Source organism: Pinus tabuliformis, chromosome 7 (genome assembly GCF_031772625.1).
Source record: "Pinus tabuliformis cultivar Carrire ecotype Pingquan chromosome 7, CPIR1, whole genome shotgun sequence".
Lineage (NCBI taxonomy): Eukaryota > Viridiplantae > Streptophyta > Pinopsida > Pinales > Pinaceae > Pinus > Pinus tabuliformis.
In genome coordinates this window covers 1,459,135,212-1,459,162,166 of record NC_142293.1, presented here as the reverse complement: position 1 = coordinate 1,459,162,166, position 26,955 = coordinate 1,459,135,212, and the positions used below count along the sequence as shown (strand labels likewise).

At 33.0% G+C, this 26,955-nt stretch overlaps 1 protein-coding gene across 4 annotated transcripts in view; it reads right to left on the bottom strand.

Moving 5' to 3' along the window:
* Window positions 1–20,200, bottom strand: part of LOC149253273 (uncharacterized) — a 110,043-nt gene extending 89,843 nt beyond the window's left edge. For 2 of the 4 annotated variants that reach the window (XM_089456797.1, XM_089456795.1), the window contains exons 1-2: window positions 19,918–20,200; window positions 19,753–19,832 (exon numbers count right to left, since the gene is read on the bottom strand). In XM_089456797.1, the coding sequence (XP_089312923.1) occupies window positions 19,753–19,832; window positions 19,918–19,951 (114 nt within the window). In that variant the 5' untranslated portion in view covers window positions 19,952–20,200. Of the gene's footprint in view, window positions 1–11,784; window positions 12,401–19,752; window positions 19,833–19,917 lie in introns of those variants that run through there. The other 2 variants (XM_089456796.1, XR_016266182.1) reach the window with 2 other exon arrangements.
* Window positions 20,201–26,955: the final 6,755 nt, after the last annotated feature.

Genomic DNA, 26,955 nt, shown 5'->3' with positions numbered 1-26,955 from the left:
TAATGCAAATGGAAGCATAGAAAAACTAAAAGCTAGGTTGGTAGCAAAGCGGTACTCACTGAAAAAAAGGATAGACTATGAAGAAACCTTCGGCACTATAGCTAAATTGAACACCATCAGAATGTTAATCGCTTTAGCTACTAAGAAACATTGGATGATGCACCAAATAGATGTAAAGTCTGCATTTTTGAATGGATAACTAAAAGAAGAGGTTTATCTAGAGCAACCGAAAGTGTTTGTCCAGAAAAGAAAAGAACATTTAGTCTGTAGATTAAAGAAATTACTTTATGGACTAAAACAAGCTCCCAGGTCGTGGTATGAGAAAATTGAATCATTTTTTCTACAAGCTTACTATAATAGAAGTAAGAATGACCCTAATCTTTACACCATGAAAGATAAACAAGGGTGCGTAGTGTTGATTTCATTATATGTAGATGATTTGATAATTACAGGTGATGCTACATATCTAATTGATGAAATCAAGCAACAGATGTCACAGATGTTTGAGATGAAGCACCTTGGTGAACTCAGATACTGTTTAGGTCTTGAAATCTAGAGAGATTCAAGTCAAACATTTTTGTCCCAAGCAAAGTATGTCAAGGCCCTGTTAGAAAGGTTTAGGGTCCATCAGTGTAAGCAGACATCAGTACCATTGCAACAGAACATCAAATTGCATAATAGAAGTAAGAATGACCCTAATCTTTACACCATGAAAGATAAACAAGGGTGCGTAGTGTTGATTTCATTATATGTAGATGATTTGGTAATTACAGGTGATGCTACATATCTAATTGATGAAATCAAGCAACAGATGTCACAGATGTTTGAAATGAAGCACGTTGGTGAACTCAGATACTGTTTAGGTCTTGAAATCTGGAGAGATTCAGGTCAAACATTTTTGTCCCAAGCAAAGTATGTCAAGGGCCCGTTAGAAAAGTTTAGGATCGATCAGTGTAATCAGACACCAGTACCATTGCAACAGAACATCAAATTGCAGTGTGACGACGGCTCAAAAGCGGAAGATGCAACACTTCACAAACAACTGGTTGGGAGTCTAATCTACCTAACCACCACTAGACTTGATTTGGTTTATGCAGTCAGTGTGCTAAGCCAATTTATGTCTAAGCCACTTGAAAGCCATTAGAATGCAGCAAGGAGTGTTTTGAGGTATCTACAAGGTACTATAGATTATGAAATTATTTACACTGACTCTTCTGATGTTAGATTGGCAGGATTTGCATATTCAAATTGGGTAGGAAATGTAGATGATTACAGATCTATAAAAAATTATGCATTCAGTCTTGGATCCAAGGTGATCACATTGAGCAACAAGAAGCATAACATAGTCTCCTTGTCCTCAGCAGAAGCAGAGTATCAAGCCATCTGTGCAGCAACGTGTGAGGCAATTTGGTTGCAGAGACTTCTCCAGGATGTTGGGAAAGAACAGACAATCGCAACAATAATCAGAGGCGACAATCAGAGTTCAATCAAGCTTGCCAATAATTCAATGTTTCACAAAAACACTAAGCATATTGATACTCAATTCCACTTTGTCAAGGAGAGAGTGCAATCCAAAGAAATTCATCTGAAATATTGTAATACATGTGATAATGTTGCAGACATTTTCACTACGCCTCTTGAAAAAGTTAAGTTTCAAATGTTTAGGGAGATATTAGACATACATGTGAACCCATTCTCCATTAAGGGGGAGTGTTGAAGATAATGGAGAATATCCTAGAATATGTAGAGAGTTGGTTCACTTAACCTAGGAATTAGTTTCTATTTCTTAGAATGTTGTTTTAACTTCCCTAAAACCATGTTTTCTATTTAATGTGTAATGTGCATGAACAATGTAGAGCGTTCTGCAGAGCCAGACTCTCTTCCGTACAGCTTACCAGTAGGTCTTTTAATTCTTTAATACAAACATTGCCATTTTTATCAGTGTCCCCTAGTTCAATCTACTAGCGCGATCCCACGAGCTAATAGGATACCATCGATTCCCACGAGCTAATAGGATACCATCGATTCCCACGAGCTAATAGGATACCATCGAATCAAAAAAGTTGAGATCCGTCAAGAAAATACTCAGTGAACAGGGTTCACAAACCCTAGCAAAGCTTCCCTTTTACCCCATCTCTCACCCTTTCCGCAAAGAGAAAAAATAATTTTAAATGTTGTTTCCCTAGTTTGTTTTCTCACCCCACTAAATTATTTTCAAAATGTTTTGATTTTCCTTGAAAGCAAAGTTCTGTTATTTAATTGTGTCAAACCGCAATTTTTTTCGAATAATAAAAGTTATGTTCATAATTTTTTCAAGTTTCGAAAAATTTCTTTCATTTGAACTATTTTTTCTATTCCTGCCTTGAGTTTTGAAAATTTTCTTTTTGTGTTTTCTCTATTCGTGCCTCGACAGTTTTTTTCGCCCTCCCCTAATAATTTTTTCAAATATTTAAAATTTCGTTAATAATATGTTATCACGTTGTCCTCTCAGAAGCAAAAAGACTTGTTTCTCCTTTCTCCATTATTGTTTGAGTTTATTTGTTCTTCAAAAGCAAAAAGACTTGTCTTCTCCTTTCTCCATTATTGTTTGAGTTTAGTATTAACAAAAATGTACGATAAATAAGCTCTTCCCCTATCTGGGAGAGAAGTAATGCAAAATCTAAAGAAAAATCCATGTCGAGTGTTCTCCTACCAATCTGATTATTACGATCGGCGTTCTTGATTATTATAGAAAGATGTGAGTCACTGATGAGGTTGGATGCACCGGAAAAAGTTTTATGTTTAGTGTTTCTATTAAAAGAAACAAAGAAATAACCAATCTGATTATTACGATCGGCGTTCTTGATTATTATAGAAAGATGTGAGTCACTGATGAGGTTGGATGCACCGGAAAAAGTTTTATGTTTAGTGTTTCTATTAAAAGAAACAAAGAAATAAATATAAATAAAATAGGTATATAAATAAACAAAAGCCATAAAAAAATTCTAAATATTTTAATTTGGTTTATTTGAAAAATAAATATAAATAAAATAGCTATATAAATAAACAAAAGCCATGAATTTTTTCTAAATATTTTAATTTGGTTTATTTATATTGTTTGGGAGCATTTCTCTCCTATTAGTTGCAAATCTTTGCCACTATCTATAATTTCATTGTTGCCCGACGTTCCCTCTCTCTAAATCATTTCCTCCTTGGTCTCTCTCGGTACTTACAATCCATATGACCATTTATTTCGGATGACATCAATCCCTGAAATGCATTCTTGTTTCTCCCCTATTCTATGTGCTTTTATCTTTCTATCATGTTAACAAATTCCACCCAACCTTTTTCCTATTAAACTCCCGCTGCCTATTGCTAAGTGTCTTTACAATGCAACTGTATTTTTTTTCTTCGCAATTCATATTGCAAAACAAAAACATAGGAAGACTCGCTGACCTTCTTAGCCCATGGAATCCTAAAACACAAACCTTTACAATTGGACATGACTGGCAATTGGCATCGTCCGAATTCAACGCAACCATTAATCACCAATGATCCAAAAATGATAAGCAAATGACTATGAGAAAACAAACCAAAGAAACATGTAGAAAGATGTTGTTCCGGAATGCCCCCTTGGACAATATAATTTCCTACAACCTCAATTGTTCTAGTTTCCACTTCCCTTCCTCCACTTGCCCTAAGGAAGTTTCCACTTCCCTTCCTCCACTTGCCCTAATGAAATCGGGCCATCTTCCAATACAGCAGAAGCAATGACCTTCTTGTCCGCAACACTTCGACTTTGCGTTTCAAATGGAAACTAACAATTTCATTAGCACCATATATTCAAATGTTTCAATTTCTAATATATCAGGCTAATAAATTTCGATTAATGCTTATACCTCTTTTCCTTCTTCCAAATATATTTTTGTTCAAATTTATTGAAATATCTAACATCCTATATCTAAATATATTACATTCAATATCTCAATTTTTAATATTCAAATTATTTTTAAATATTTCATATTCAATATGTAAAGTTTTACTACATACCTGTATTTTTTTCCAAGCCTATCTAAAAACAATAGCTAGTTTTTGTTCGCCCCAAAACAAAGACTTCCGCTCTAAAATAAATGTCTTTCACCATCATAAATTTGTTTATTAGTGTTTTCCAGCTGAAAGGTGAATTCTACTCCTTTAACAACGCTTAATTTTTTAACTTAAGGGAAATATTTTAGGCAATGGAACTAATTTTATCTCGCCAAGTTTTGTTTTTTCCTTTTTTTTTTAAATATGTATTTCCATTGTCTCTGTTTTCATTAAATTCTAAATTTTTATAACCAACGGCAAATTTTCAGGGTAATCCAGCTAACATTTTTACTAATTTCTAATTCATTTTTTTTTAATATCTATTTCCAATTGCTAAAAATTTTGTCTTTATTTTAAAATTTGGTTTGTTTATATCAGTGGGGTGAATTTCTCTTCTATAAATTGCAAATATTTACCACTATTTACAATTTCATTATTATTAAACATGCCCTCTCTCTAAACCAATTCCTTCTCAGTGTCTGTGATACTTACAGTTTATATGACCATTTATTTGGGAAAAAAATCCATGAAATGCATATCTGTTTCTCCCTTCAATTTCATTATTATTAAACATGCACTCTCTAAACCAATTCCTTATGTGATACTTACAATTTATATGACCATTTATTTGGGAAAAAAATCCATGAAATGCATACCTGTTTCTCCCTTGTTCTATGTGTTTTATTTTTCTATGTTAACAAATTCCTTCAAACCTTTTTCCTATTAAACTCACTGTCTACTGCTAAATTTCTATTGTGTCTGTCCATACTTACAGTCCATATAACCATTTATTTGGAGTTAAAAATCTATGAAATGCATTCCTGTTTTTCCCATGTCCTATGTGTTTTATTTTTCTATCAGATTAACAAATTCCTTTAAACTTTTTTCTATTAAATTCCCATGGTCTATTGTTAAATGTCTATTTACAATGTCACTGTAAAATAAATACTATTTACAATGTCACTGTAAAATAAATATTTTTTTCTTAGTAATTTATATTGCAAAACAAAAACATAAAAAAGCTCAATGAACTTTTTAGCTTGCTAAACAACACAGGCAAATCTCTGCAACTCGACCCACCTAACAATCCGCACCGAATTTGACCCGACCATCAATCGCCAATGACCTAGAAATGTTAGGCAAACAACCATGAGAAAGCAGAGCAAAGGAGCATGCATAAAGATGTTCTAAAACGCTGATCTGCGAATATAATTTACCACCACCTCGATCTTTTTAGTTTCCACAACTAACGAGCCATCTTCCAAGAGAGCACAAGCAACGCCTTCTTGCCCCCAACACTTCCTTTTTGCATTTTCAAAAAGAAAATATTACCTCGTATATCCAAATATTTCAATTTCTATTATATCATGCTTATAAATTTGGATTAATGCAAATAATTTTTCCTTTTACTATATATATTTTTTTCAAATTTATTGAGATATTAAATCTAATATATTAAATTTAATATGTCAATTTTTAATATTTAATTTATTTTTAAATATTTCATATTCCATATATTTTTTTTCAAATTTATTGAAATATTAAATCTAATATATTAAATTTAATATCTCAATTTTTAATATTTTAATATCTCAATTTTTAATATTCAATTTATTTTTATATATTTCATATTCCATATGTAAAAGGTTTAATTAACATTTCATTATAATAAATCATTTTTCAATAAATATTTCATATTTAACGTCTTTTACAAAATTTTGCCATATATATTTTCCTCAATATCATATTTTAAATATTTTGTCCTTTTAAAATTTAATTTTTCATATTTTATATTAAACTTCTCCTTGTGAAAAATCTAATTTTTCATATTTAAATGTTTATTTCGTTTAAATGGTCATCACAAACTTAATGCTAAATGTTTGGACATTTAATGTTTAAACGATTGAGTCTAGATTATTTAATATTTATAATATTTATTTTTTTATATTTAATAATTTTTATACGATTGAATCTGAATTATTTAATATTTATAAAATCATGTTAAAATCTTTAATTTTTTGTATTTAAATGTTTCTTTCGTTTAAATGGTCATCACAAACTTAATGCTAAATGTTTGGACATTTAATGTTTAAACGATTGAGTCTAGATTATTTAATATTTATAATATTTATTTTTTTATATTTAATAATTTTTATACGATTGAATCTGAATTAGTTAATATTTATAAAATTATGTTAAAATCTTTAATTTTTTGTAAATGTTTGGACATTTAATGTTTAAACGATTGAGTCTAGATTATTTAATATTTATAATATTTATTTTTTTATATTTAATAATTTTTATACGATTGAATCTGAATTATTTAATATTTATAAAATCATGTTAAAATCTTTAATTTTTTGTATTTAAATGTTTCTTTCGTTTAAATGGTCATCACAAACTTAATGCTAAATGTTTGGACATTTAATGTTTAAACGATTGAGTCTAGATTATTTAATATTTATAATATTTATTTTTTTATATTTAATAATTTTTATACGATTGAATCTGAATTAGTTAATATTTATAAAATTATGTTAAAATCTTTAATTTTTTGTATTTAAATGTTTATTTCGTTTAAATGGTCATAACAAACTTAATGCTGACTGTTTGGACATTTAATGTTTAAATAATTGAGCCTTGATTATTTAATATTTATAATATTTAATAATTTTTATACGATTGAATCTGAATTATTTAATATTTATAAAATTTATTATTTTATATTTAATACAAATGTTTATTTCGTTTAAATGGTCATCACAAACTTAATGCTGGCTGTTTGGACATTTAATGTTTAAACGATTGAGTCTTCATTATTTAATATTTATAATATTTATTATTTTATATTTAATAATTTTTATACGATTGAATCTGAATTATTTAATATTTATAAAATTTATTATTTTATATTTAATATTAAAATGTTTTTAATGTTTAATTATGTTTATTAGTAATTTTGAATTATTTAATATTTATAAAATTTATTATTTTATATTTAATATTAAAAGGTTTTTAATGTTTAGTTATATTTATTAGTAATGTTTAAATGGTGTTAATGATTCTTAATGTTCAATGGTTAAATCTTTCATATTTGAATATTAATATTTAAATTATTTTTTATTTATTATTTAATATTAAAATGCTTTTAATGTTTAATTATGTTTATTAATAATGTTTACATATTATTAATATTAAATCTTTCATAATATTTATTAATATTAAATATTAATATTACATGTTTAATATCAATATTAATATTAGCCTTGGCCCACGCTGCTCACTCCATTCTCTTCACAGCACTGACATTGCCACCCAACTGGGGCGGGGTCAAATTTTAGTGCCCAAATATTTCCACAAATAATTTCTACCTCCGCTGTCCATATTTTAAAAATATACGTAAAAAAATAGAAAACAACATCGCTACTTTTGGGATCGATATAGAGATGTCTATCACTAACTAGAAAAATTTAACAATAATCAACCAAACCAATTCAATTTAAGTGAGCTTTTTATATTAAAAAAAGGAAAATATAGTAAAAAAGTCTACGCTGGCAGATAGAGGGTCCGCAGACTGCAGGCTTACCTTCAAAATTGACCAAAAGGGCTAACCATACTATCATAAGCACACCACGCAGAGTGATGTTATCATAGAGCTTAACAAAAGACAAACACCTAGACATCTACCTGAATAAGGTAGCAGACAGACAACAGAAGCAACATAACAGAAGGGAACATAGAGGACCAGCGGAAAGAACAAAGAAACCACCTTCAAAATTGACCAAAAGGGCTAACCATACTATCATAAGCACACCACGCAGAGTGATGTTATCATAGAGCTTAACAAAAGACAAACACCTAGACATCTACCTGAATAAGGTAGCAGACAGACAACAGAAGCAACAGAGCAACTAACCAGCATAACAGAAGGGAACATAGAGGACCAGCGGAAAGAACAAAGAAACAAGCCACGGTAGAAACAGCCCTTTTACATCTTGAGCGGCACATAATTCCTGGATGTCTCCAGCGCTGGTTCAGACATTGAGATGATGCCTGCCTGCACACATTTGTGATGCTGGCCTTGATGATCTCCCACCGGTTCATCCTGCTGGTTCAGACATTGAGATGATGCCTGCCTGCACAGGTTTGTGATGCTGGCCTTGATGATCTCCCGCCGGTTCATCTTTCTAATTTTCGGCTTGTATCTTGTCCAATAGTATGCCTTAGGAGTTTGATCAGCACTGTGAGCTTCTTGGTAATGCTATCGACCTGTTGTTCCAGCGCACTAACCTTAAACTCCAGGCTCTCTAATATTACGATGTGTTCCTCCGTCTTGGCCTCTGGCTTTCTAAAATTACGATGTGTTCCTCAGTCTTGGCCTCTGAGATGTGTTAGACTCTTCGCAATTGCTCTGCGTAATTGCCCTACATGCTCAAGGCTTGAGCAAGTAGTGTTTTCATCCGCCAGCTTTCTGCTTGAGTCCTGACGAACTGGTGTTTTCATACGCCAGCTCTCTGCTTGAGTCCTGACGAACTGAGTGGCCCGCGTAATTTTAAAAAAACTTAACAATAACACACAAAGCCTTCAGCATGTAGTGTTTTCATCCGCCAGCTTTCTGCTTGAGTCCTGACGAACTGGTGTTTTCATACGCCAGCTCTCTGCTTGAGTCCTGACGAACTGAGTGGCCCGCGTAATTTTAAAAAAACTTAACAATAACAAACAAAACCAATTCAATTTGGTTCTTCAATTTTATTCAACTACGACAACTTGTATTATGAGTAACAAAACTTTCTAAAGAAACATGTTTCTTATCTCAATTAGGACACTGAACATTATATTTATCCTCAGTTTCAAAAAAAATCAAATAAATTATAGAACTACCACACTTATTACGCATATTTCTTCTTTGTATCCATGCATGCATAAGTTTTGTGCTCTTGTTCACTTATTCCTCTCCTAAATAAATAAAGGAATTATTAAAATATATCGAAAAAATATATATATATATATAATATTGGAGTACCTTGCCAATAAAGTTTTCATTTTTAGATGTTAGTATTAAACATGAAAGCTCACATTTTTATCTATTTTTGCAAATGTTATTACAATACATGTATACTGTGCTTTAAAACTTTAGCCCCTTTTTAATAAATACAAAATTAAAATAAATCTAAATTTATATATATTCTCTTGATGTAAATGATACACTAAGTATGACCAAGCAAAGTTTGGAATGGTAATGATATGTTGATTTATGCAAGCAACATCAAGTGAAATATAAATAGATAGTTAATTCAATTTGCAAATTTGATAATTTGTAAATAAAAATATTAAATTCATTATCACTACGTTTACCAAAAAATAATGTAACATTGATGGAATATAACATCAAATCCACTTGAGAAACCTAAAATTCATGTATTTGTATTCAAAAGTCGTCGTAACTCGACATTATTTCCAACATTCTCCAACCATGCACAACGAACATGCAACATGTAACACACTTTACTGAAAATCTGAAAGAACATACTTTTTATTCAAAATTCGTCGTAACTCCTAAAGCAAAAAAAATGCAAATTTGATTTTCCCTTGCATCGACATTATTTCCAACATTCTCCAACCATGCACAACGAACATGCAACATGTAACACACTTTACTGAAAATCTGAAAGAACATACTTTTTAAAGGATATATATTAACAATATTCTTTTGTCTTTTGTAAATAGAATAAACACATAACCTTAACCCTTCAATTCCAACAATAGGGTCATCTGTGATGAGGGCTTTCAACTCATGCCAATCTAATCACTCTTCTTTTTTCCAATGGAAAATAAGGTCAACATCCATTTAATCACTCTTCTTTCCAATGGAAAATAAGGTCAACATCCATTTATAATCACTCTTCTTTCCAATGGAAAATAAGGTCAACATCCATTTAGAAATATTAGTTAGAATAAACACATCACCTTAACCCTTCAATTTCAACAATAGTGTCATCTCTGATGAGGGCTTTCAACATGCCAATCTAATCACTCTTCTTTCCAATGGAAAATAAGGTCAACATCCATTTAGAAATATTAGCTATACTATTGTGTGATGATATGACCCAAGTTACTAAATAAAGCTCAAAAATGGGAAATCAAAAATGTCGTCTTATTCATGAGTAGAAAGGTTAGATTTCTTCTTTATATGATAAGTTAAGAGACGATTTTCTATTGACAATGTCACTCAATCTAAGGGATGATAAAGGATAAAGCATTGGGATTGATCTTTCTAAAATTGGGATTGATCTTTCTTTCTTTAGAAAAGAGACGATTTTCTATTGACAATGTCACTCAATCTAAGGGATGATAAAGGATAAAGCATTGGGATTGATCTTTCTTTCTTTACAAAAGAGACGATTTTCTATTGACAATGTCACTCAATCTAAGGGATGATAAAGGATAAAGCATTGGGATTGATCTTTCTTTCTTTACAAAAGAGACGATTTTCTATTGACAATGTCACTCAATCTAAGGGATGATAAAGGATAAAGCATTGGGATTGATCTTTCTTTCTTTACTTTGGTGATTGTTGAGTGAATGAATGACATTGCCCCCAACTCAACCAAAATATATTCACTTGTTGACCATCCAACTAACATTCAAGTGCTCTATACAATGAATGGGAGGAACGAAATCAAGCTCATCAACTAGTTTTTTGAAGTCAAAATTTTTTTAGTGAAATGACAAAGGTCAAAAAAAGCAGAACCAATAAGGGTTTTGGTTAAGTGCAAAATTGAGAGGGAATATCAAGCAAATCTAGTCAAGTCACCTAAAAGGGATTGATCTCTCATGACTCTTAAGTAAGAAAGTCCCAATGAGAACCTTATTTTTTTAAGTATCAAACTAACCATATTACCTAAATAGAATCTTAAGTAAGAGAGTCCCAATGAGAACCTTATTTTTTAAGTATCAAACTAACCATATTACCTAACCTCTATTTGAGCTTTATTTTTTAAGTGTCAAACTAAACATATTACCTAACCTCTATTTAAGTGTCAAACTAACCATATTACCTAACCTCTATTTGAGAGGAGTAAAAAAAATTAAAAGACGCAAACAATACCATCATTATTTATCTATTTTATTAAAAGAGCAATAAGTTTAGGTATCCTGAATTTAAAAACCATTTCAATCAAGATAGTATTACAAACTCAATATTTTAAAAAGACTGATTACATCAATGCTAAGATCAATTTAAAAACCATTTCAATCAAGATAATATTACAAACTCAATATTTTAAAAAGAAGGATTACAGCCATGCTAAGGTTGTCAATGAAAAGGGGAGAATCTCAACAATGTTGTAACCACTAGTAGATAGTCAATTATTATCGTTTTTGTGTCAATGCAATGGACCAATAAAAATGGTGGGTTTTCAATAAAAACATTACAGGTTCAATAAAAATGGTTGGTTTTCAATAATAACATTACAAAGGGAATAGAAAATAATTAAAAAAAAACACTACACAAAATTTATAAAATTAATTAAAAAAATAAGATGCCACATAATATTACATGTTTTATATAATTTATTCATTCATTACTCACCTTATGACCCTATGAACTGCCCCTTACCTATGCACTAACAACGGAAAGCACTTTCGTTTTTACGATACAAAATATATTTTTCTTTTTTATTACTCCTTGTGAATAAACATTCTAATACCACTAAAAATGTAAATTTCAAAAGCCTCAAAATCTTTTATTACACATAAAACCTATACCGTCATTTTCCTTTATATAACAAGGACAGACCGCTAATAACCCTCCTTAAGAGGACCAAGGACCACCATAGTTACCAAGTTTGGACATACCGACCAAAAATAATCGTAAATCCGTTGATTCCGGCCCAAAAAAAAATCATAAATTCGTTGATTTGGTTTGATACAGCGAATAATTCGTATTCGATGACGTCTTGTGGCTCATAGATTCCAATTCCAATGGACTCTAAGCTTTCCACTGGCGGGAGTGGATTGTCACTTCCGACAGTGAGGGTTCCGGAGTCCACTGCTATTTGTGCCTCAACCAGTTTAAACGCAAAAAGGAGAAAAGGCAAAGATGCAGCATATTAATCGTCCGCCTCAGCCAGTTTAAACGCAAAAAGGAGAAAAGGCAAAGATGCAGCATATTAATCGTCCACATAAAAACGTGACATACAATACTTAATTAATTTGACAAAGACAGAGGTAATTAATGAATAATTCTCTGTAGCATGAAATATGTAATGATTATTTTATAGAGGTCCTGGACTTGCCCAACGGAGAATACAAGTTTGGAGTTGCCCTGCCCAACCTGCCTTGGTGAAAATAATGTAGAGAAAGGTAAAATTAGTTTGGAATTGTGTCGTTTTCATGGAAAATTAAAATAATATAGCTAAAGACAAAGTTAATTCAAGATACTTGAAGGAAAACTTGATATGTGATCAATATAAAACTAACTCCCAAGGTTTCTTAAGGCTTCTTATGGTAGCTAGAGTGTAATAATGCAACTAAAGACGAAGTTAATTCAAGATACTTGGATGGAAAACTTGATATGTAATCCACGTAGACTAACTCCCAAGGCTTCTTATGGTAGGTAGAGTGTACAACACTTGCTTCTTGATGGTTGGTTTAAGAATGGCACCAGTATTGCACAATATCTGTTTAAGGTACAGATAGCTGATTACGTAGACTAACTCCCAAGGCTTCTTATGGTAGCTAGAGTGTACAACACTTGCTTCTTGATAGTTGGTTTAACAATGGCACAAGTATTGCACAATATCTGTTTAGGGTGCAAATAGCTGATTGGAAAGATCTATCAATGGACTATAGAGTGTACAACACTTTCTTCTTGATATTGCAAAATGGACTATAGAGTGTACAACACTTTCTTCTTTCTTCTTGATATTGCAAAATACTTTCTTCTTGATATTGCAAAATATCTGTTTAGGATACAGAATAGCTCATTGGAAAGAACTTTTTGACCCTCAAATATCTGTTTAGGATATAAAATAGCTGATTGGAAAGAACTTTTTGACCTGCCCACCAAATTTTTAAAGAAATTGTTTAGGGCCTCAAAATGGCCCTGTAAGATGCAATATCTGTTTAGGATACAGAATAGCTGATTGGAAAGAACTTTTTGACCCGCCCACCAAATTTTTAAGGAAATTGTTTAGGGCCTCAAAATGGCCCTGTAAGTTGCAATATCTGTTTAGGATACAGAATAGCTGATTGGAAATAACTTTTTGATCCGCCCACCAAATTTTTAAAAAGAAATTGTTTAGGGCCTCAAAATGGCCCTGTAAGTTGCAATATCTGTTTAGGATACAGAATAGCTGATTGGAAAGAACTTTTTGACCCACCAACCAAATTTTTAAAAAGAAATTGTTTAGAGCCTCAAAATGACCCTGTAAGTTGCAATATCTGTTTAGGATACAGAATAGCTGATTGGAAAGAACTTTTTGACCCGCCCACCAAATTTTTAAAGAAATTGTTAAGAAATTGTTTAGGGCCTCAAAATGGCCCTGTAAGTTTGGTTCGCAAAAATCATAAAAAAAATTCCCCAAAATATAAAGAATTATTGTGATAGTGGAAGAGGTGGATGGCCACAATATCCAGGGGATCATAGTCTTTAACATTTCATTTTCCAGAATCCCACTAACATAGAATTATGAAAAAAAAAAATCATATGGTTTCATTTTCCAGAATCCCACTAACATAGAATTATGAAAAAAAAAATCATATGGTTTCATTTTCCAGAATCCCACTAAACATAGAATTATGAACCAAAAAAATCATCACTAACATAGAATTATGAACCAAAAAAATCATCACTAACATAGAATTATGAACCAAAAAAATCATATGGTTTCATTTTCCAGAATCCCACTAACATAGAATTATGAACATAAAAAATCATATGGTTTCTCTAGATTCATCAAGATCATTGATATAAGATGACCATCATTATTTGAAAATTCCTTTCTACATTCACATAATTTTAAATATAATGCAACTAAAGACAAAGTTAGTGTGAGAATTAGTTAGCTTCTATAATTTTTTAAAAAAATTAATTAGCAAATTAGTAATTCTAGTATGAAAAACAAAGAAATTTTTATAAAATGGCAAAAACAATTTGCTAAATATATATATATATAACTCTTACCAAAAATTATAAAATAGCAAATTAGTTGAAAACCAATAACTCTCGTATAAAATATAAAGAAAAAACTATAAAATAAATATAAAGAAAAAACTATAAAATAACTCTTGTATAAAAAATTATATATATATATATATATATATATATATATAAAACTCTTACTTTACCAAAAATTATAAAATAGCAAATTAGTTGAAAAGTAATAACTATGGTATAAAAAATAAGAAAAACTTATAAAATAACTGTTAGTATAAAAAATAAGAAAAAATTATAAAATAACTCTGGTATAAAAAATAAGAAAAAAAATTATAAAATGACAAATGCCAATTACTAAAAAAATATATATATATAATATATAACTCTTGCTTTACCAAAACTTATAAAATAGCAAATAATATATATATATATATATAACTCTTACTTTACCAAGAATTATATATATATATATAACTCTTACTTTACCAAGAATTATAAAAGTATAAAATAGCAAATTAGCAAATTTCTATATTAGGGAAAAAAACTACAAATTTAAGTTTAATATTAGAAAAAAAAAATTTATAAAATTATAAAATCACGAACCTTAATTGCAAATCCATAATCCATCTTTTTGCGAAGGAAAAATTTAATAAATTATAATTACAGTTTGGAATATAATGATGGTACATGTACACATATAAAGTATTTGTGAGACGTATAATATCTCATTTTTTCGTATTTTATATTATCGATTTTTTAATCAAATTCGGATTCAAATGTGGTAATTACTAAGACAACCAACAAAAGTTACCGACCACCCAAAAAGAGACGAGACTATTTTTGAAAAAATGCTGGACTAGAAACGAAAAACCTTACCAAACTGAATTTGTCCTTGGCCTAGGACCAATCCAATAAAGTAGCTCAACACGTTAAGATTTGGAAAAAAAAAAAGTCTTCTGTACCAAATATTGTTACCATGCCTTTTTCCATTATTTTTTTCTAAGATTTTTTTAAAATTAACTTATTCCATTAAGGTTTAGGCCTACGCACTAAATATTGTTACCATGCCTTTTTCCATTATTTTTTTCTAAGAATTTTTTTAAATTAACTTATTCCATTAAAGTTTAGGCCTACGCACTAAATATTGTTACCATGCCTTTTTCCATTATTTTTTTTCTAGAATTTTTTTTAAATTAACTTATTCCGTTAACGTTTAGGCCTACGCATTAAATATTGTTACCATGCCTTTTTCCATTATTTTTTTTCTAGGATTTTTTTTTTAAATTAACTTTTCCGTTAACGTTTAGGCCTACGCATCAAATATTTTTTTTGTAAGCTACGGTGGTACTCTTCTTTTTCTATTACTCTAAATCAAAAACAAAACAGTACATATTTGGTTAACTTTAAACTCGCCCTCTTGGGGAAACCGAGTTTTTCAGCCACCTAAAGTACCACCGTAGCTTACAAAAAAAATAAAATCGATCCAAGAGAGATTGGGTAGACCTGGCAACGATTATTAATGACGATCATGATAAGGCAACAAGCGAGAATTCCAGGACTAATGAGTTGGATAGATGAGTGGGACTGGAGATCCCGGACGATTAATGCAGCTCAGTATGGACAGAGGAATGACATGATGAAAGCGCACAGTGCAGTACACCGGTTGCGTGTGTGGATGGCATCACAGGATCGTTCCCACCGCAAAATAATTAATGCATGCGATCGGAGAGGGCGGTGGAGAGGCATGTCAGAACCTCAAATTGGAAATGATAAACAAGGAATGGGGGCCAGGAAAGGCAACCTCTCGGAAATTAAATGGCGGCAGTACATCGCCGATATTGTGGCATACATTGATGGCAGAAAGGTAATAAGTACCCAGACTGGTAAGGGAAGGCAGCAAGTTAGTCTGTTTACAATACAGCGCGCAAAGGCTAAAACAGTGTTGAGACTGCGAGACGGGAAAACTTTTATCCTGCACCAGAACATACCTTGTGACATAATTAGAGAGAGCATGGAAACCAGGATGAGGTCAAGGGCGACGGAGGAACTGACTATTGCAACTGACAAAAACAGAGACAGGAAAGGCAAGGCTGTTGCGAAAGACGAGCTTCCGGCAGAAATCTTTGAGATTGAGAATGATTCGGAGGATGAGGAACCCCGTCGCGAAGCAAACAGGAAGTATAAAGCACAGGGCAAAGCTACAGGCGATTGGGCCAACCCGCAGTCTGACGAGGAACAGCCAGCACCACAAGTGGAACGCGTAAGAAGATACGGCAGGAAAAGAGGTGGTAGGGGAGCGGGAAGCAGAACGGATACGGGAGGCAAGAGAGGTAGGGGGCAGAGCAGGAATGAAGGGGACAGAGGAGAGAATCTGAAGCAGGAAGCGGGACCAGCCAAAAAAACAAGACGATCGATAGAGAAGAGAATTCACCAGGCTGAGAGGGCCTATCAGCAAAATACAAACCCAAAGGTCAGAAGAATTATTCAGAATTTGGAGGAGGAATCTTTACAAGCCCAATCTGATTCAGAGATGGAGGATTTGGAATTCTTACTGCATGACTCAGGCAACACCAGAAGCAGAATGTCTTTGTTCAAGTAATCTCTCCACATTTACTGGGTAATAAAAAGGTTATTGACAAAGGCATTAGAACAAGTTGCAACTGAGATGGTGGAAATAACGCAGGGAGGCCCCGAATTGAGAAGGGAACTGAGGTTCATCCACATTTCTTTAGAGATGCAAGAGAAGCAACTGGATGAATTACAGCAGCTATTGAAGGGAGAACATCAGGGAGCAGACAGAGGGGCAAACCAGCAACTTGCAGCCGAGGATGTTTGAAAAAAGATATGTATATGAAATTACATAGTCTAGATAATTATAGTTTTTTGCATGTTCTAGATAAGGAAAAATGCTTTATGCAGATCAGTAGGTTTAGGAATTCTCAGGACTGTTTAGTTCATCTTGCAGGGATAATCAGACTTTGGTCCTTTTATTTTTGGTCGGCCATTAAAAATTTTAGATGGCTAAAATACTCGGTTTCCCCACGAGGGCGAGTTAATGTTTTTTGATACTCTGTATTGTTTTGTTTTCTTTATAGTAATAGAAAGAGATCCATCTCAGCTTACAAAAAAAAAGTTCTTAATAGCCGACCAAAAATAAAAGTTCCAGATTCTGATTATCCATGCTAAATAAACTAAACAGTCTTGCATATTTCTATTTCTACTTGTATGCATATAGCGATTTTCCTCATCTAATACTTTAAGCAAACTATAATTATCTATACTATGCAACTTCATCAAAATTAATACATATCTATACTCAAACAGCTTCTGCTGGTTGCTGGTCCCTGTTGGCACCCTGTTGTCCTTCCCTTATCATTTGCTGAATTTCCTCCAGCTTCTTTTCTTGCATCTCCAATGTAATCTGAATAATCCTCAGCTCCCTCCTTAGGTTGGGGACTCCTTGTGCCAATTCTGCCATCTCTGTTGCAGCTTGTTCCAAGGCTTTAGCCAATAATCTCTTCATCACCAAGTAGATATGCAGGGACTGCTTAAATATGGACATTCTGCCTCTAGTATTGCCAGGGTCATGGAGTAAAAACTCCCAATCTTCCATCTCTGAGTCAGGCTGAGCCTGAAGCGAATCCTCTTCTATGCTCTGGATAATCCTCCTGATTCTTGGGTTAGTATTCTGACTGTAAACCCTTTCTGCTTGTTGGATTTTCTTATCTAACGATCGTCTTGTTCTTTTAAGAAGTCTCCCTCTCTGCCCCTGTCTTCCTCCCCTTTCTCCAGTGTTTCTGTGCGGTCCTCTGCCTCTCCTGCTCCCTGAATCCAGCCTGCTACCTGCGCCTCTGCCTCCCCTCTGTCTGATGCGTTGCCTTACCTTTTCCTCCCGCTGTCCTTGCTGCTCTTCACTGGTTTGCTGGGTATCCCAGCCTCCTACGGTTCCACCTCATTCCTTGCTTCGCTTGCCTTGTTCTTGCAGGTCTTCCTCATCCTCGGAATCGTCATAAATTTCGTATATCTCTTCCATTGTTTCCTCCTTCGCTAACGCCTTGCCCTTTCTGTCCCTGTCTTTGTGTTCCGTGGCTTCCAATTCCTCTACAGCCCTTGCTCTCTTCCTGGTTTCCATGGTGTCCTACAGCCTACGCCCTTGCTCTCTTCCTGGTTTCCTCGCACCAAATATTGTTACGATGCCTTTTTCCATTAATTTTTTTCGAAGATTTTTTAAATTAACCATTTTTCCATTAATTTTTTTTGTATATTAACTTATTCCGTTAACGTTAATGGAAGGATACTTACTTCGGTTAATTCATATGCAATGTGATTCATTTGCCACAAACGTTGCATAGTACTTTGTGCGATGGATATATTGCCTGCCTACAAAACTATGGTTTGTAATCTGGTGAAAATTGTAATGGATGGGTAATGGATGGAGTGAATCTTACTCCTTATAATCCATTTTTCTAATGGTTGGCCTTTGGAGATCGGATTGTTTTCTCAAGTTGCTTTAATGGACGGAAGGTTAAATCAATTCATTGTCCCAGCTGCCTCGTAGCTTGGTTCACCAGATGAATTGAAAAGATCGAGTATTAGAGTAAAAGGATCATCAACAGCTTGTTCATTGACAAAATAACACAATTATAGATCTACCACTCAAATACCAAAATTTCAGCGCTTCTTTCTACAGAACTAAGAAGCTATAAATTCTTACAATTTGGACCTCTATTTCAACCTGCTTGGACGTGGACAAGACAAAGTCCATCTGATTTAGTTATCTAAAAACGAGAGAGGCAATTCAATTTTTGTTTGATATGTAAGCGTTCACCCTAATTTTTGGAGTTCGAAAACGCGGTTAGCCGGTTTTTTGGAAATGCACTGCGCCAATTTCCTTAGAATTCGCCGATGCTTTATGCTCCATTACAATGAATCCTGTAAGCTACGTATTGCGAAGGTCCTACGATGGCCAAAGCTGACTGATCTTGCTAGGTTTGACCGCTATTCGCTCATTCACATTATGCAAATTCTAACTTTCACTTTGACCAAGAGCTGTTAACCGAAGCGAATGACCCATTACAACCCTGGACACAAAATGAAAAACTAACTTGGCCTTTACTCGCAGTAACATAAACTAGATCTGGGACCGGAACAACAAAAAAAAGCAGAGAACACTGCATCTTTCCAACGAATGGTGAATATGGCTACTGCCCCTGGCGGCCTGCTTTTCCTTGAGGCAACGCAATTGCTCACACAATGGATGACTTGTATACTCTATCATTACATAGTTTGCAGAAATAATGGTTATTCATAGGTTTCACAAGACCTTGTCTGTTCCACAAAAGGTTCAGTCCACCACTATTTTTCAAACTTCAACGTTAGCAACAAGTAAATTTAAGACGACCATTCATTGTCTTCTTACAAAATATTTACATGAAAACGTAAGCAGCATACACCATGTGTTTCTTTCTCATTCTACCGGCCATTAAGTGATTTATCTTCATAATACAAGAAGAGAAATGTAAACATACCCTGGTTTTTTTTCTTTTCAATTCTACCCATTCCATACAGCTCTGTCCTGTACCGTCTCCGACATTTTCGCCTCCACTAACTGTATAGCCATAACAAATATTTATTACACAAAAGGCGAACAATGCAGCTACTTTTTCTAGGAGAAGACCGTCGAAGTGCTTTACCTGAATCCCAGAAGTCCCTGGTACACACAGCCATGGCGCCATGGATTTCAGAAATGGAACTATGAAAAGATTTTATTTTGAAACACTGGTGATGCCGATTCAAATGATAAAATACGAGTGAAATGAAAAGATACTGTTAGAGAGAGATCTAGATGGTGGGTGTCACCGGTCTTAACAGTCACACACTTAACACTCTGAAAACTTACAGGCGTGCCTTTCACGCCACTGCCGCGTCGCACAGGTGATGTCCTTCAGTCTTATCAGTCACAAACCTAACACTATGAAAACTTGAAATCTGTCAATCCAACAGTGTACAGTCACATCAAATACAATACGGTACACCGCCAATTGTCACTACAATACAGTGTATAATCACATCAAATCATGTTTTAAAACTCAGTACAGTGCCAGCATTAAATATTTTAGAGCCGCCACCGATTGCGGACTTAATGGGGATGATAGGTAATGGGGGATGATATACAGTGCATTAAATTTAAATTGTTTTCCAAGCTAACACACTGTATACCACACATGAGAAGACACGGCCCTGGGCTATGGACTGTTGTGTAAAATTGCTGGGATGATCTAATCCGTGTCCGGGACAGATGGATCCGCCAACATAGATTTCGTGTATGGAGGTTGTCCATGGGTCGGTCCAATTCAAGTTATTCCGAATTGCCGGAGGTTTCTCGGTCATTTGTGCCTGGGATATGTGTCATTTTGTTTTTTGTGTTGACCCCGCCCCCGAAAACCCTCACTAATGTGAAATGCACTCTTGAGAGTAGGGGCCACGAGGTCGAGCTCAACAACATGATCTTCAAAGCGAATTTAGTGTCAGGGTTCTTGGTATGGTTGTATGGTGTGAAAGATGGCAACTAATATTTATATTTGCATGTAGTTCTAGTTCCAGGGTTCTTGGTATTGATGTATAGTATCAAAGATGGCCACTAATATTTATATTTGTGTGTAGTGCTAGTTCCATTAATGTATTGGATATGGTATATTGGATTTTATATTTGGTTAAATTTAATAAATAATATATATTTTTTTAGTATATTAATAGAATTATAACTTCAAAAATATTATTACTCATTGTCATTTTTTAATTGTATTGGAATTATTGGCATGTACTATATTGGATATATATATGTATGAGGGTATTGCATGCTTTTTGTTTAGATTTTGAAAATGGGGTACTATATTGGATATATATATGTATGAGGGTATTGCATGCTTTTTGTTTAGATTTTGAAAATGGGGTGTGACTATGTAGAGGCCTATCATGGAAGATTTTTTTAATCGTGTTTAGATTGTTTTATGTGGATGATAATACAATTTATAACTAATAAAATTAATAGTTAATAATATTTAAATTATTTTTTTGGGCTGGGTGTGAGTTTAAATTGTGATCTGATATTTGGAATCGGGCTGTTGCTAAACACCTATTAAAAAAAATAGATGATTTTATTTAAGGTTAAGATATTAGCATTACTTAAATATTATTTAAGTTTTCATTATCTTAATTTTTTGTTGCATTTATCATAGTGAAAATTTATTTGTTTTTTTAATTTTTTTTCATAGATATAATGATACTTATTTTACATAAGTAATATAAGTATATTATTAATATTATCAACATTTATTATATCACTTGATAAAATTGAATTTGAATGGGAAGAATCTCATTCCTTTCTCTCTCATCACTTAAAATAACCCAAATTAATATTACAAATAAAATTTTATTTATTTACACATTAATAATATTTTTTTAAAATAATATATATATTTTTATAACAATAATAAATTAATCCATATTTATAATAAATAATATAATAATTATTTTTACCATAAATTCTAATAAATTTTACTATTTCCCAATAATTTAAACAAATCAATTATAAATTAAAACTAACTCATTATATATTCTTCTAAGTTTATAAAAACATCATTTATGCCCTGACAATTTTAATATGTGATTTTACAAAATCGTTCAGACTTTCTATTTTATAAGGTTTGACCATTATAATTACCATAAACAACCGTTCGGAAGCTTTGTACCCAATCATTTAACTCGGCAATGAAATGCCACCCGTGACCCAAGTGGTTACGTATGTGATCAACTTCATTCATTCCTTACAATTTTAATTATATGAAACCTTCCAAGCACGGGTGCCACCTGGATAAGGATGACACCTATAATTTCACGTTCTAATTTAATATTCACGGTATATTACTTATTTGTTCAACTCTATTATGGATGATAGTTTACATATTTCAACTCTACTTTAGGAGACAGCCACAGCCATGATATTTTTGAATGTGATTTCTTTTCAATGTATTTTCTTTGGAGTAGGAAGATTCCAAACCTCCAAATGTATAATTAATGTTCGATATAATTCCATCAATTACTTATTTATATAACAAAATATATATATTATGAACATAAAATGGTTTAGAATTATAATAAATTATTATAATTATAATTTTATACCATACATTGGATATTTTTATACATTTAATAAATACATTAAACAATTAATTGTTCACGTACCGATCAGTGTTTTGCAATTTTGAATCTTTCATAATCTATTTTTTCTAGTTATAATTTAACTATAAATAATTTTCTACAAATATTTAAAATATAAAACTAAAATAAAATAGATTAACCATCTTAATTCAAATAGCTAAACATAAGTTTAGAATACTAATAATAATGATCCAATTAGTTATTGATTTAATCCAGAGTGTAATGTTCTTATCCTCACACTAAGAGTACGAAAAACTAGAGGAATTCTCTGCTAATCCACTAATTGATTTGTGTTTATTGTTAAAAAATGTAAGTTCAATTTAAATTCATACTCCCCGGAAATACACACTGAGTACTCGATAGTTGGAGTTTAGTGCACTTGAATTCCATCTTTGAAAGGGCTTGGGTTGACTTACACTTGAATTTTTGTGTTTACTGGTGATAACTATATTTTAGTTTATATTCATACTTGCTGAAAACACACACTAAGTATTATTCTACAGTTGGAGATTATTACACTTGAATTACAATTGGAGATTATTACAATTGAATTTCAGTTTTGACAGGGTTTGGGCTGAATTACACTTAAACTATAGAGCTTAATGGGAGGCTTCCAAGAGCGTTACCATTTGCATGTTGTGATAGGCACATGCCACTATGGAAGGATTTTTCTTGCTTTGCACCCTCAGCAAAATAGTGAAAAAAATTTGGAGGGAGAGATGGCCAAATGGAAAAACATGAAACCTACCTTTACGTACTAAAAGCATAATACCTAGACCTTGGCTGCTCTACAAGGTTGAAACCAAACATAAGTTCAAGAACGAACCAACAGAACCATAAGTGCACAATCCCACCCTGTAACATAAATGATAAAGAAATATCTTCTAAGCTTTGATTCTCCAGATGACCACTTTCTTGAGACTCCAATAACTCCCTCATGTCTCCATCCATGGACTCTGAATTAGGACTTGGCTTCAGTCCCACATTCTCCTCAGAAACAGGGTAAGAATTTGGGTATGGATCAATTGTGTCACAATGTTGCAAGCCTTGAGCCACATCTAGTCCTTGATGATCCATTGCAGCCTACACAACAATCATTCATGTAATAGCTTCTAATAACGTACATGCAAAATATGCCCTCAACCTACACAAGTCAAGATTGTTCTTTAAAATAAGACCTACTAAAGATCGATGGCTTCTTACCATGTGCTTCCTTGGCTTCGAGACCTTCAATAGAAGGATCATTACCTTACCCAAAAAGCCTTCGACAACATGCCTAATCGCCGAGACTGGTCTCACCTCTGATTAGATCAAGAGCTTGTTCGAGGATGGGGAAGCCATAATGACCCAACTCACCTTATGAAAGGCCACACACTAAGTAGTAAGCTCACTGCCTCAATTTATTTTTTCTTGAGCTAGATTGAACCTAGACCAGGGGCATACCTTCTTTTTTTTCCAATGTGAAAACACAGGAATAACTATGTAATAACCCAAAATATCACAATCTTAAATTCATCCTTTTTCAAATTTTCCAACCTTAAATTCATTTTTTTTATTTAAATTTGTTAACGTTACAACCATCAACAAAGTGGATATTCCTTTACCCAAAAGCGTAAGAGGGCAGATCAATCATATTTTAATTTAATTCTCGTGTAATTTGTACAATTCACGTGTTTACACGACCCTGAGTAATGAAATACAAATTGTAACAAGAAAACCCCAATGGTGGAAGAAAACCAAAAAAGAAATGTGACTTTTGTTTCACATGTAGATGGTCTGGCCATGCTACTTTATGTTAATAATATAGGAGCCATGATCTCTGAGGATATGGCCCAACTTTAAAGCATATATTGCATGAAGGGTCATGATTTTCCACTTACATATAGGTCATGCTTTTCCATTCTACCACTACTGCAAATTATTATTTCTTTCTCCAAAAGAATGCACCCTGGATCATGGGGCATGTGTTAAGTAAAAGGAACTCTTATCAGCAAATATTTTTGTTGTTTATGAAATTAATTTAACAATCCACCTCCAATTTTGTGGGGTGTGGTACTAGGGAAGCAAATTTTACACCATCCAGAAATGTAGGTTACTTAATAATGTTATCCGTTGTTCATTAATGTGCTCATATCTATTTCATATCCACTGGCAAGCAGGTAGCCATAAAGAAGATGATTTCATGTATCCAAGACACCAAGTAGACACTAGTGGCTGTAATCTTTCTTGTGGAGTGGATCCAGTCATGCCCATTCCCCAAATAGTACAATGAGGAATGACCATCCTTTCTGAATTCGATCAAATATGTTATGTTTAATGATTGCACATTCTTATTGCCATTGAGTTGTCTGATTGCTTCAGACATGATTTGGTTACTTACTGGCTCCCATTGAAACCAAGTAGAAATAAAATCTATCCAAGTTTCCTTATGACACTTCCCTCTAGTTTTCCATGATTGTCCTATGAATTTTAAGATGTTGAAAGACACATATATGAGATTAAGCTTTTAAATAAAAGTATACCCTTAAAAATCTTCAAATCCTACCATTTAAGAGGAAAGCATGTTGTAATATTTGAGTCATGAGCTTGTGACCAATTCAAAATCAAAATCACATAGAAGAATGGTTCTATTTTCTTTTTTTGCATCTAGTACATAGATGTTTCATCCTATGAATTGAAACCATTTGCAATGGACCAGTGAGGCCAAAATTATTTGTAGTGAACAGGAGCGTAGCTACGCAAAATAGATGGGTTTTTTTAGATTTGACATGTTGGAGAAACCATTCAACCCATGTCTTCATTACTCTCTGGAGTGTGGTTTTTACATCCATCTTCATGTCCATTGTATTTCCCTCTTGGAAATAACAACCCCTACAAAAAAATTCTGTCAAAAAATTACATTCCTTAAATTGGCATGGTTTTTTAATCCTCAAAAATGAAATATCAAAAACCATACGTACCCTTTAATTGTATTTCCATAGTTCCACCAGTGTCCTATGTTGAAGATGAGCACATCCCCATTAGACCAGAGATGTGAAGTATAATCTAGGGTGTCGACTATCAGCGTGGTTTAGACCTCATGAGGAACTCCTCTAGGTGGGCAGCCCTGGAAAACTAGAAATGGTGCCCTATAATACTCTATTGTACAATTGTAATCTACAAATCTGAAGGATAGAAATCCCTTGTGTTTTTTATGGGATTTCCATTGACTTCATAAATCTGTTTCTTGTTCGGAATTGCTTCTACAAGCATGCAAATCAGAGACTCCCATTGGTTCCTCCCAATGGAATCACCCACAATCACCGCATGTCTGTTATAGATCCTCTTCAAGAAACCGCTTATATTGAACCTGAAGTTCAATTCAAACTGGACATTAAATCTATTTGATGAATGTTGAGAAGAATATAAGTTCAGAAAAATACAGAGACAAACAAATCAATGTTTTCAAACTTATAACCACTCAACATTTATCAACATTGTATACTGGTGCTAACCCTTTTTTTCCCATTGAACATTTTATGAACAATTATCATATCAATGGCAGTTAGTAAACTGGGTGCAAATTTGATGAACGCGCATGAACTTTCTATGACAATGGAATCTAAAAAAACATCATATTATTTGCAAAATTCTATTGCTCTCAATGGGGTTGGAGTTTGACGATCAAGGCGGTGGGATGTGATGCCACCCACCAAGGTTCAATTCCATTAGAGAAAGGAATAACCGTTGAGATCGGGTGCAAGTTCTCGGTGATTTCAATGGAATAGTGCACTCTATTCTAAAAGCTTAGCTAAGCAAAAGCTAAACAGAAGATCCTTGTGTTCAGTGGTTTGTTGCACTTCGAAAACAAAAAGAATCATTTGTCCATAACTTCTAAAATCACCTATATCTCAAAAAGAAAAAAAAAATATATATTTTTACTTTGAGCTAGCAAAACTCAGAGCTCCAACCAACAAAGCCTGGCTTGCTAAACATCCTAAAATCCCAAGAGAATCTTAGTCAATCCTAAAGTCCTTGGATTATCAAAATATTCACATTTTTTGTTCAGTGGGAAGGAAAATAACCACGTTATCATAGTGGCAGACAAAGCTCAGGGTTCAAATAAAACACTCACAATAGTTCAATGGCTTAGCAGGTCACATCAATGACTTACTAATAAAAGGGCTACAATAAGATTAGTTTAGTCTAGAATTTCATTGAATTGGTAATTTTCATAGAAATCAAGCACGCGAAGGAAATATTGTTATAATTGGTGTTGGCCTAATATCGTTTTATAACCACTAGAGGTCTCTTAGGTGGATGAAAGTGGTCCATTGTTGTGGGTCCAGTATTCAAATCCTCCAAAAAACTTTAGTCACAATTGAGTCAAGGAAAATGGCCATTGGGTCACTCTGTAAATCTATGTAACATGAATAAATAGAACAAATGGACATATGCCTCACAAATGTAATAGAGTCCCTATGGAGAGTGGATCCATAGACAATTTAATGTTCAAAAAAGGGTATTAGAGG